At 22.5% G+C, this 12,611-nt stretch overlaps 1 protein-coding gene across 1 annotated transcript; it reads right to left on the bottom strand.

The window, feature by feature from the left end:
• Positions 1-3,341: 3,341 nt before the first annotated feature.
• On the bottom strand, positions 3,342-11,508 carry LOC119681236 (TLD domain-containing protein 2-like). Its single transcript, XM_038094364.1, has 5 exons — positions 11,277-11,508; positions 6,392-6,507; positions 4,397-4,556; positions 3,821-3,990; positions 3,342-3,752 (listed from the first exon to the last, which is right to left on the bottom strand). The coding sequence occupies exons 1-5, from the start codon at positions 11,397-11,399 to the stop codon at positions 3,617-3,619; spliced, it is 705 nt and encodes a 234-aa protein (XP_037950292.1). The 5' UTR covers positions 11,400-11,508; the 3' UTR covers positions 3,342-3,616.
• Positions 11,509-12,611: the final 1,103 nt, after the last annotated feature.

Raw genomic sequence — 12,611 nt, forward strand, 5'->3', positions numbered from 1 at the left:
ATTATAAATACATTTCAATGATAATAATCACATCTAATTAATATTAAACAAAAAAATACGTAATAATTAAAGTTTTAAGCTAAAAAGAAAAAACAATACCAAGTAAGATAATAAAAATAATATAATAATATAATAAAAATAATATAAAAAAAAATTATTATACAAATTAAAACAATAAATTTAATTTAAAATTTGTACTCAAATGATATTTAATATGTATGTAAATAAAATTAAATAAAAAAAATTTATGTGTGAATGTTTATAAGTTTTTATAAATATCCTTTATTTCAGTTTTGTATGAAAAATATTGCATATCTTTGGGCCGTGCGTTAGTACAGTAGTGGCCAAAAATATTGTTTATGCCATTTTATTTAAATTTTAAAATTTGTTTGGGAATTTCGGCGGAACAAATTCCAAATCAAACACAATATATAAATTATAAATCTTATAAAATGGATTACATGCTCGTAGTTTACTGCGCTATATAGTTCGTAAATAAAATTCTCTTGCACTTTAAAAATATTAAAACAAATATTTGTTAATTCAAATATCAAACTAACTTTTTATTTAAGTAAATTAAATTTTGCATATAATTCTGTTGGTTAAATATAATTATATACATATAATTATATATTACTAGCATATATGTTAGTTGAATATAATTATATACATATAAGATTCAATCGTATGCATATTTAATAAAAATTTCATAAACAATCTTGATTTGTTGAAAGTGATTACAAATCTTATAATTATAAACTAAATATTGATAAATCATTACGTCGAACAAAAAACGTTGTCTTTTTCCATGTTCATTTTAGAATTACCTATGCTAGAAACTGAATTTATCGTCTTACGCGACAGCATAGTATACGTAGAAAACAGTTGTCCAGGCACAGGTCCAGAAACATCCGAAACTGGACTGGATTAAATACAAAAAATAAGTTAATGCTTCATGCATGGAATAGAGAAAATATTTCGTTTTTCTTTCAAAAATTTTTTATATTAAAAAATCGATATATATGATCGTCTTTTAGATAAAAAAAGGTCTTTATAAAGACTCATCTGATTCCAACAGGCCCGTAATGAAGAAATTCATTCCATATAAGTACTGATATTCATTATCTGACAATTTATTCAATATTGAGAAACGAACTTATTGAACCTTCTAATTAAGAGTTTAAAATTGTTTAACAATAAAGAAATTAAATTAAACAAAAATAAAAATTATTATGAATTTAATAAAAAGTAAATTATATAAAAAAAATTACAAAAATAATAATAAATAAAAATGAATAAAAGTGAATAAAATATACAAAATTACTAAAAATTAAAAAATGTTCGTAGTGTATACTATTATTAACTATTAAATAATGTGAAATGCGATTTTCATTTATTATTTTATTCTTAGCAAGTTCTGTTGTTCAAATATGTGATAAAAATTTTGATGAAAAAATATATTTATATATATATTTATATTTACAATATATTTATATATATAAATATTTATATATATCTTTAAGACAATATTAATTTTAATTCTTGTGTAATATAAACTACTAAAAATTATAAAAAAATAAATTTTTACTATAAAAATACGGCCAAAATAAATTTAAATGTAAAGAATACGATTAAAGTGAATAATTATTAATAACGATTTTAATAAATTGATTTAATTAAACTATAATTCTTTGTATTTAGTAAATTCATGGAGTAATTATAAAAATAACGACATAACTATAACTATTTTAAAAAATAAATAGTAAAACTGAAACTAAAGCCAATTAAATGATAAATTATTGATAAGTTAAATAAAACTATTCATAATTTCTTAGAATTTATTTATTCTTAGAATGAATAATTAAAATTTAATAAAAAGAACTTTTACTTATATAAAGAATAAAGACTTCCAAACTAGATTAAATTAAAAAGTGAAAATATTATTCAGAAATAAATTAATATTAAGAAGTTAAATATATTAATTGAAATAAAAAATATTATGAAATAATGGCATAAAAAATAAAAAATTTTTAATTTCTTGAATACATAATAAACAAATGATTAATAATTAAATAAATTTTATACTAAAATTAATTGATATAAAAATAGTTAAGAGAAATTATTAATATGAAAAATAGTTAAAATAAAAAATTAACATAAAATTATAAAATAACAAATCACAAAAAATTACAATATATAAAAAAAAGGAGAAAAGTAAACTACAAAAAAATTAATGCATAAAAATTATATAATCAAAAATAAAGTAAAAAAATAAAATTGCATTAAAATTAAAAATAATAAAAAATAAAACATTAAAACAAAAATTGAAATAAAAACCTAAAAGTCAAATTATAATTATCTAATTTCAGTTATATTAAAGAAATGATCTGTTAAACAATTTAATTTAAACAGAGAAAAGAGAATTAATTAAAGAAATAAAATAAAAATAAATTTAAATTTAGTTTTTTGAAACTAAATTTAAAAAAGTCTTAAATTAACTAGAAAAAAATTCAAAATAAATGAAACAAACTTAGATTTGTTTTTTTAATAACATTATATATATCTTTTTATTTTATAAATTAGTTAAAATTAATTTAAAAAACAATAATAATGTGTGAAAATAAAATTCATAATTCATTTAAGTCATTTTAGTTAACATAAAACAGGAAAAAAAATAAAATTTTTTAAATTTTATTTTATTAGTTTTTATTATGTTATTTATTATATATATTATATGTTAATCTTAAGTTAATTTCCTTTAAATAAATTCATTTAAAAATGTTTTAAATGACTTCGTTTTGATGCTTTTGCTACTCTTCGAAGCAAAAGAAAAACTAGTAAATTAAATTTCATGCGCACATTTGCTCGTCTTAAATATTAAAAATTAATCATTTTCGTATGTATATTTTTATTTTATAGAAATTAATTTATTAACATAAAATTTGTTACACAATTTTGTTAAATTTCTGTTTGTTAAGTAAAAATTTAAATTTAATTTTTTCTTTTATTTGCCTTATATATTTTTTTAATGCATACATCTTTTTTCTACTTTAATTAAAAAATATTGGATTTTTTTTTAAAAAAATTTGTTTTAAAACAATTTCATTTTTATTACACATTACTTGTCCTCGCATTCAATTTAAATTTTTTATTAAAAAAATACTTTAATTTTTATATATAATAAATTGTAATGTTTTTTTTTATTAAGAAATCAGTTAAACTTAATAAAAATTTTTGTTAATATATGTATAATTGCAATTTCTTTTCATAAAATAAAAACTAAAAATGAATTTTATGATATAAAAAATTATTAACTTTTCTATGTATTGTATATGTTTTCGTTTGTATGAGTGTATGATGTTAGTGTATGTGTGAGTGTGTGTGTGACGGGTGCTTTATGATTAAGTTAAGACTAAGTTTATAAAAATAAAATTAATATTAATAATAAACAATTTCAAACATTTGTTTGTTAATTAAATATGTATATATGTATTTAATAATAATTAATTATTGTTTGTAGTTGTTTGTTGTGGTTTGTTGTAGTTGAAATTTCAACATCTTCCATTATTTATTTTATGTAAATTTGTTTAGTTTTGTGATTTTTGAAAACAATAACTTATACAAATGCCCAGCATTCGAGTGTTTTGATTATGAAGTCTTCTTGTGGTGCTAACGGCTCATTGCCATATGTGCTGCAGGATTGTGAGCGTCCTTGATTCAAGTCGCCGTCTAACCAGAGACCAAAACGACCACTAAAGTAATTTTAATAAAAAAAAAATTTTTTATTATTTCATTAATTTCTAATAGTTTCTCTACTTACTCTCCAGCGCCGATTGATAAGCTTTCAACATTGCCTTTGATAAAGTACAAATTCTCACCAGTCCAATGGAAGACTTTGAAACTGGGATTAAATTTGTAGAGAATTGATTCGCCTGTACCATAGAAATGATCTGAAACATGTAGTGAACAGGAGGTTAGGGCTCCAAAGACCTACATGGAAAGAAAAAAAGAATATATGTAATTAGTTATATATTGAAAGAATATGATAGAATTTTAATATAATTATAAAAAAAATTTCTAAAAAGGGAATAGTAGTAATTCTTTTCGTTCCTTTGTGTGCCGTATAATGCTTGAAAATATTTGAACAATGATCGTACTGCTAGAGTATCTCTAGCTTTAAATACTTCATATTAATGATGCCCAGAATTTCCTAATATGTGTCCAAAATCGACACATATAAAAAAATGTATTTCAATAATTAAATCTATATAAATCCCAAAATAAACTTAGTATTGCATATGGTTTATTTATATAATAAAACAAATTAGCAATTTAAAAAACTACTTGTATTCTTAAAGATTTTATCTATTATTGGAATCTGTTTACAGATACTTACATTATGTTCTGTGTCTTCTATAACAATCAAAACTGGACTTTCCAGTCGTTGCATCTTTCTGTATAGCGAATTTAACGAGAAACCATGTTGTGAAGTGCTGAAAACTAAGGACCATGAATAACCTTCCGCTCGTGCAGGTAAATGAGCGCAGAGTTTTTCGCTAAAATAAAGTAAAACAAACAAATCAATTAAAGGTTGTTAAAATATTAAAACGTATATACTCTATCTAATTATTATGTATATATTACTTGATTATGAGTTTTCTCTTAAAAAAATCCTCATTTCACTTTACCTATTTTATATGTAAGGGTACTATAAACCTTCACTAATGTGGGTTCAGTTATCTAAGATTGAACATAAATAAAATGTTTGGTTGCTTATATATTTTTAATTTAATATATTTTTATTTTGTGGTAATATTGTGGTAATATATTTTACGATAGATATTCCCATTTATAAAGTAAATTTATAAATAGGATAAAGTTCGGTAGCATTATGGTACCAAGTGACGAGTTCTGACCATTATAATGTATTGTTTAAAACATTTCATAAATTACTATCTTTTTGAAAAATGATTAAAAATAATTATTTTTCATAAATGATCTGGTGTTACTTTTAGTCAGTCGCCTAATCATACTTGCTCCTAAAAATGCAAATGTTGTTACTATCATCTATCACCTACAATATAATGTATTTTCATTGTTTAACGCATTTCTAAAAATTTAATAATTCAATACATCAAATGAGCATATGTCAATAAATATATATTAAGATATACTATATAGAAAAAAATATGTGGTATTAATAATCAATCACTAAAAAAAAATAAAATAACGAAGGTTAATAATAACATTGAGTATTACGATTTAAACCATAGATTTTTGATTATATTCAAGATAATTTCATTAATATGTCATTTATAGATAAATTATAGATTAACTGATGCTAAAGTGCTACCGATAAAAAACACTTAATCATGATTGTAAATTGTTAGTGGGAAAATACTGCCAAAATATAGTATATTTATATATATAGTGACTGTAAAAAAAGAAAGCGTAATTATTTGGAGTCCATATTTTTATATAAAGGTGAGGTTTTGCTATAAGCATTGGTTCTATATTCCAAAGATTTATGTTCTAATCTCTGATAGAAGTGGGAGGAAGAGAAGAAGATTTTTTATATAATAGAGAGTTCGATTTAATAATTAATATATTTATTATTTAAAAATTAATTTATTTTTATATAATTATCTGTATTTAATAACAGTGCAGTAGGCTTTGATTGTATATTCTAAGATTTAGGTACCAATCTCTGATAGAAGTGGGAGGAAGACCAGAAAATGATTTATATAATAGAAAGTTCGGTTTAATAATTAATATATTTGTTATTGATATGAATTTATACTTAAATTATTATCTATTATTAAGTACAATAGACATCTAGACATCGTTTTATTAAAAAACTTTTTAAATAAAATCAACGAAGATTTATAGTTTTTAAAAGCCTTGTTATATTCTATATCCTGAGCTATTATTTTAATTATAAATAGAAATTTTAATGTTCTTAGAATTATGTTTACTTCTTGATGTTTCCTTTTTTTATTTATATATTTTATCTTTATGGAGGTTTATAAAATTAGGTTTTTGCAGTCATGTATATTATTTTCTTTAGAAAAAGGTTTCTTTATATAGAAAGCTTAAGTGTTTTCCAATACTTTTGTGAAAAACTTCGTTGTCATTTCAAAACGAAGATATATGATATCGTCTTTCATATTTGTATTTATTTACCTGCGGTATTACCGGTGTTAAAATATTGGCTAATCTTTATAACGAATTACATATTCATTATTTGAGTTACATATTCGTTACAAAGAATGATTAATAATAGATTTTGTCATTCTTCAAATTGAATAATCGTTAAATTGAGTAGTCATTATATTTGACGTCTACTCTATGTGAGAAAATAAAGATTAAGATAATTTGTTAATAATCTTACCGGTGCTCTTCTGTCAGTATTTCCGTGTTGCCAATAAGATCAGGAATAGGAAAATCGAATGAGGTTGCAGAGAACAATGATCCTTTATTGTAATCCTCTGTGCTCATAGACAGCACCTAATCATTTGCAATAACAAGAAAAACTCAATTAATAATTTGTTTTAAATTGCAAAAAAAAAACTTAAGTAACAAAAAATTAATTTTAATTAAAATAAATAAAAAAGTGTAGAAAAAATCGAACTTGTGGTAGCATTAAAAATTAAATATACAAATACTCAAATTTATATATTATAATATGTATATAAGTACTATATACATATATAAAAATTAAAATTTTTGTACATAACAAATTGAAGTGAATTTGATCACAAATATAAATTTGCTTTAAAAAAAAAAACAAAATATATTTTAAACAATTTTTCGCAGTGTTCATTTGTCAAAGGTGCAATTAATTATAAAAATTTGGTTGTGTTGTGCGTGTTTCAACGTTCAAAACTTTTACATTACCAAATAAAATAAAAAATAAGTATATAAGTAAATAAATTAAAATAAATATAATACAAAATACGAATTTTTTCAAATGAATTCAAATTCAAATTAAAATTTATAATATTAAAAATAAATTTTTTAAATTCTTAGTTAAACAATTCAAACAAGTTTTCTGTGACGTATCAAAAAATTCTACAGATTTTTATGATTATTTGAATAAATAATATATATATATATACTCGTATATAAATTTGGTTTCTTATGATAAATATTTTGTAATAAAATATTGCATTTATTTTCATAATTAAAATTTTTTTAATATTTAAATAATATGTTTTAATAATATATATATATAAAAACGTTTTAATTCCTTTTTAATTACGTACTTAATTTCAACAATCTTTTATTACAAAACTGCTTGCTTTCGACTTTTGCTTAATCTCAAGCTACTTTCGAGTGCTTTATTTACAAAATGTTTACAATGATAATGAACACAAAAATAAAAATCAATTTAAATGTTGTTAAATGCTTCAGACTTTTATGAAACGTAATTTGTAGAAATATTGAACGTTGTGATTAATTATGAAACATATAAAGTTGAAAATAGAATATTTATTTTTAATATTTCGTTAAGGTTTTCGTAACATTCGATAATTTTCAATTGCAATGATTATCGATTCACACTGCAGAAATTAATTAATGACAGCACGTGAAGCACGAAGAGTGTTTAATTAGTTCTGATACTCGTAGTATTTACTACTGCTTACTCCATTACAATTCAATGTAAGTGTACTACTTAGCACGGTAGTGAACGATACCATAAAATACTACACTATACTATATATTATATTTGTTATGCAGTAGTTCTCAGAAAATAATAGGTTACAGAATAGGGTAAACAATTCGTCAGTAGAAGACTACGATAATCAAACACAGAGTAGTAGATTTTTGTTTTGCAAGATACAAGCGTGCCATAAGACACCATTAAGACAACCATGTCTCATAAATTTTTTCGTCATATAAAAATATGTTATCAATATCCGTTCCTTACAGCAATACAACTATAATGATACCCAACAATGATGTATGGGTAAGGATATGTGAATAGAAATTAACAGAGATCGTACAATCACTATAGGATGTCACCATACAAGGTTGGTTCCAATAAAATGTAGTAGATTTTTGTTTTGCAAGATACAAGCATTTGAAGTGCAAGCATTTACAAGCATTTATTTGAAGTGCATATAAAAAATATGCTATCAATATCCATTTCTTACGACTATTCAACTGCTATCAATGATGTTAGGATGTAAATAGAAATGTACATACATTATACAATCACTAGAGGATTTCTGCTGTGTGCTAATGTAGCAAGAACTCGAACCCAATGCCGGTGAGCATACCGGTCTTGCCGCCGTGCCATCAACAGCTACAAGCGACACACAAATATACATGGACATAATTATTATATATAATGACCTTTGATCACTTCTTAACAGAGAATTAATCAAATGTTATATGTATAGTTAAAATTGTATAAGAAAAGATTGATTCTTCGAATGTCTTCTTGATCTCATTTCAGAGATATTTTGTTTATGTGAAGTGTGTTCTACTTTAAACAGTGATTTGCACTGTTTAAAATTATGTCGAATGAGTATTTTAGATCGCCAGCTGTGGTATCCTTGAATGCTAGTATAAACTTTTTGATATCTACTAAATGTTTTTTCTCTTTTATAATTAAATGTAGTTTTCTGAAGAGGAAATAGTTTTAAGGTGCCTAATTACAGAAATATAGACAGTAAATGACCGTATAGGCTTATTAAATTGCCAATAAATGGCTGGGATATTCTTCGGTAATATTTATATAGATATATATTAATATTATAAATAGATATATATATATTATATACATTTATATTAATATATAAAGATATATATTAATATGTATAAAAATATTTTTTTAAGATACTTTTCGAATGAAAAATAGAATACAAGTTATAGAAAATCCAATGTTATTCTAGTAAAAGTACTACAACAATGTGAAATGTGTAAATGATTTTTATTATTAAATAATTTATTACTTATTTATAAATAAAGTTCGTTTATAAAAAATACTTCATGAAAATTTATTAATAGAAAATGGTATAGAAATAAAGTGATTTGCAAATAATAAAATTCGAGGAATTCTGACTAATAAATTAAATTGGTAATTTCCAATTCATAAAATTATTTTTGTAAAAATAAAAAATTCATTAATATAGTTTAATATGAAAAGTAATAAATAATGAAAATAACAACCGGTAATTAAAATAATTTTTTTTACCATTTATGAGTTGTTAAAAATATAACTATTAATAAATTAATAACTGTTTTAACTAGTTTAAGATTTAGAATTTTAATTCATATACATTAATATATATATTAATTAATATATACATTATATATGACTTAATAACATTTATGTGACACACCATTAATGATAGTCGAGAATGATGACATGAGAAAAGTTTTGTTATATTGTCTCTTCAATATATTTTCACTGAATTTACTATTTATTATCTAAATAAATAGAATAATCTAAGACCAATTGTAAGTTGTTTCTGAACCACGACTACCGCAAGTCTAGTTCATTTTTAATAGAATTAACTGGTTCGCGGATAACGTGCCTTCGGTAGAAGTAGATATACATCTAGAAGTGTTGCGTCAGGATGAAACTCGATATATGGGGTTGCTATAGATAAAAAGTGAGTGATAATAAGGTAACTGATTCATATTACTCTACATTCGATTCGAATGATTGTTAATTAGTCAGTTTGCACTGGTTAGTAAGAGAGTTAAAATTTAAACTGATCGTCTACGTAGTAAGTAAATTTAAATTAGTCGAAAATGTATTAGACGGATTTGTCTCGTCTTTCCTGATAACATATTGTCAAATTTCTTATGATCATTATTTAATACGTTAATCATCATTAATTATAAATTAACTTAATTATTATTTAACTTATTAAGTTATTTATAAATTGTTTCAGGAAGTAGTTATGTTACTTCAAAATTTCTTCTTTATTTCTAACTGAAAATTTTATTCATATATCGGGCTTAAAGCGTAAAAGAAACAAAATTGGATTACAAAAGTTAAATAAAATACCTGCAAGTCAGCGTAATTTCAGAGCGCAATTATATTATCATTATCAATTATATTTAGTATCACGATGATCTACTTTTAACAACTAACCTCATTTAGGTAATAATTTATTTGATTCACGTGTTTTTATAAATAAATTTAATACAATATTTGAATAAGGAAATAAAAAAGAAAACTAATATCAAGCATTTAACAATATGAATAGAATAAATAATTTTATTCTTTTTTTATAGTAGATAATATATGGTATTTCAGTATTTTAGTTATATAAAATAAAATTATTATATCGGACGACTATAGATAATATTGTAAAAATATAATATTTTAGTTGTTGAAAAACTTTATTAATTTCGTCATGAAATTATTGTGATATGCCAATTTTTTATAAAAAACAAATATATAATTTTTATAGACAAAAAAAAGTGTTGATAAGTATAATTATTTCCAATTAATCTATTCCAAATTTTTGAATGCGGAATATTATTTTTTTAGGATATTTTCAATGATAGTCACATAATATGATAAAAAGATTTTAATGTTTGGTGTTTGGTTTTTGTTGTAATTGGTTTAGTTATAAGTTTACTATATAATATATAAGCTTACTCTGGCTTTTAGGATAAGTTCTTGAAAAAGAGTTGCATACTCGTCTTGCTTTGTTTCAGATGTGCAAGTGATAGTAGGCACGGACAGATGAGAATATAATGAAATCGAACTTTTGATGATTTATAAGAAAATCTGCTTTAAGAATTTAATGATTGTAAAGAATGAAATTATTTATATTTATTAAAATTCTTAAATATAATTTCCAGTTGTTGGATGCAAAGATAACTGGACATATAATATAATATATTTTTAGAGCTGAAATTGTTAATTATGGTCAATCCAAGTATGGTCAATCTAAGTTCTTTTTACTAAAAGCCAATTTAAAATTCGATATATAACTGATTAAAAAAAATCGGTACTTATATTTACAATATGAATAATATTGCTTTCTTTAAAGTTTAATTAATTATTATTATAAATTTTATAATAAAGCAAAAAAATATTTTAATATGTCAGCATTTTTGGCTATCACTTTATCTATCACTGATCTTTAAATTCAGACAAAATATTGTTATTGTGAACTTTGTACTTATCACTGTTAAGTTAAAATATCAATGAAATAGGTTAAGTTATCAATAGCACATTAAGTTATCAAAATTATTTTTTTATCATATATTTTAAATTTTTAATTAATAAAAATTCTTGGATTTACCCCATCTAATCCCTTGACTAAATAGACATCATGCTTAAATCCATGAAATGTGGCGTCTAATAACGAATGGCAATGTTGACGGGCTCTTTCCACACGTTTTTCTAAAAATGTACTCTTTCCCATGTTTATAGAAACTCTTTCTAATAGTTTTTTTTTATTATTGATAACGTTCTACTGAAGACGATTGTACCGCCGTACGAAACTGTCAATCAAGTGTTCACTTGTTCACTTCACAATATTAAACTCAAGACTATAAAATATAATTTCGTTGTTGGTCTATTTAAGCTTTTTTTATAGATAAAAATAAAATTAAAATTTATGTAAAAAATATATTACGTATACTAAATAATGAAATACTTCAATAATGAAAGCTATTTAGCAAAAACTGCGTAGCAAAAACTGTGATAGTCTATACTAATCACAGTCCAGCAATCGTCGAATAATATGGGGGGTAAAAAAAAAATCTCAACATTTTAATTTGTATTGATTATTTCAATAATTAAAAAATAATGAAATAATTTTGATTACGAATATTAAATAAACACAAAAAAAAAGAGAAAAGTTGTATAGGATATAATGAAATGGAATTTTACAGAATTATTTTTAGTCAGGAAATATTACCAGGAGTGCCTAAACCTATTAGGATATTCTCAATAGGCGATGGTTTGGCCTTCATCGTTTGGTATATAAAATGTAGTATATAACTATATTATATATAATATAGCAGACTTGTAGTGCTCCGCTATGGTACTCCGTCTGTACTTTTAGTATATTAGTTGAAAATTGAAGGGAATTACATTATATACATTTATTGTATTTGAAATACCGTCTTGTAAATTTGTTGTAAAGGTGTTCTATTTAATATTCGCAAATAGACATACCTTAATTAGCTCTAAACATATTAATAGAATTATGAAATGTCTATAATGGTAAAGCGTTTGCAATTATATATTACTATTGTTACTGTGCGTTACTGTTGGGATGATCTCCACTAATATTTTTTTCGCAACTATGAAAATGGCAATCGAGTTATGATACTACTCTGGAATTTATGATCAATATATATAATAGTTAAACAAAAAATTTAAGACAAGATACAAAAATAATATCGCAACTATAAAAATTGTTCAATTAAAAATTTAAGACAAGATAAAAAAAAATTCACCATATAATCAAAAGTTAAAATTTATATACTTTATAAATAAAGTGCATATAAAACAATCACTATCTTCGTCAGTTCTAAAACTCAGATGAACATGACAAAATTAATCGAATGATTATAATATTCACTTTTTTTCATAATTTATCTTTCTGCCACTGAGAGGAAAACATCAC

This window comes from Teleopsis dalmanni, chromosome 2, assembly GCF_002237135.1.
Source record: "Teleopsis dalmanni isolate 2A chromosome 2, ASM223713v2, whole genome shotgun sequence".
In the NCBI taxonomy this organism is placed as follows: Eukaryota; Metazoa; Arthropoda; class Insecta; order Diptera; family Diopsidae; genus Teleopsis; species Teleopsis dalmanni.

What these genes read in the sequence shown, in the direction of transcription:
- LOC119681236 (XM_038094364.1), bottom strand. Translation starts at nt 11,399, where the DNA reads ATGGGAAAGAGTACATTTTTAGAAAAACGTGTGGAAAGAGCCCGTCAA. An exon ending in TAGTCAAGGGATTAGATGGG is followed by an intron (nt 6,508 to 11,276) that starts GTAAATCCAAGA and finishes GCAAATGATTAG; the next exon opens with GTGCTGTCTATGAGCACAGA. An exon ending in ATACTGACAGAAGAGCACCG is followed by an intron (nt 4,557 to 6,391) that starts GTAAGATTATTA and finishes ACTTTATTTTAG; the next exon opens with CGAAAAACTCTGCGCTCATT.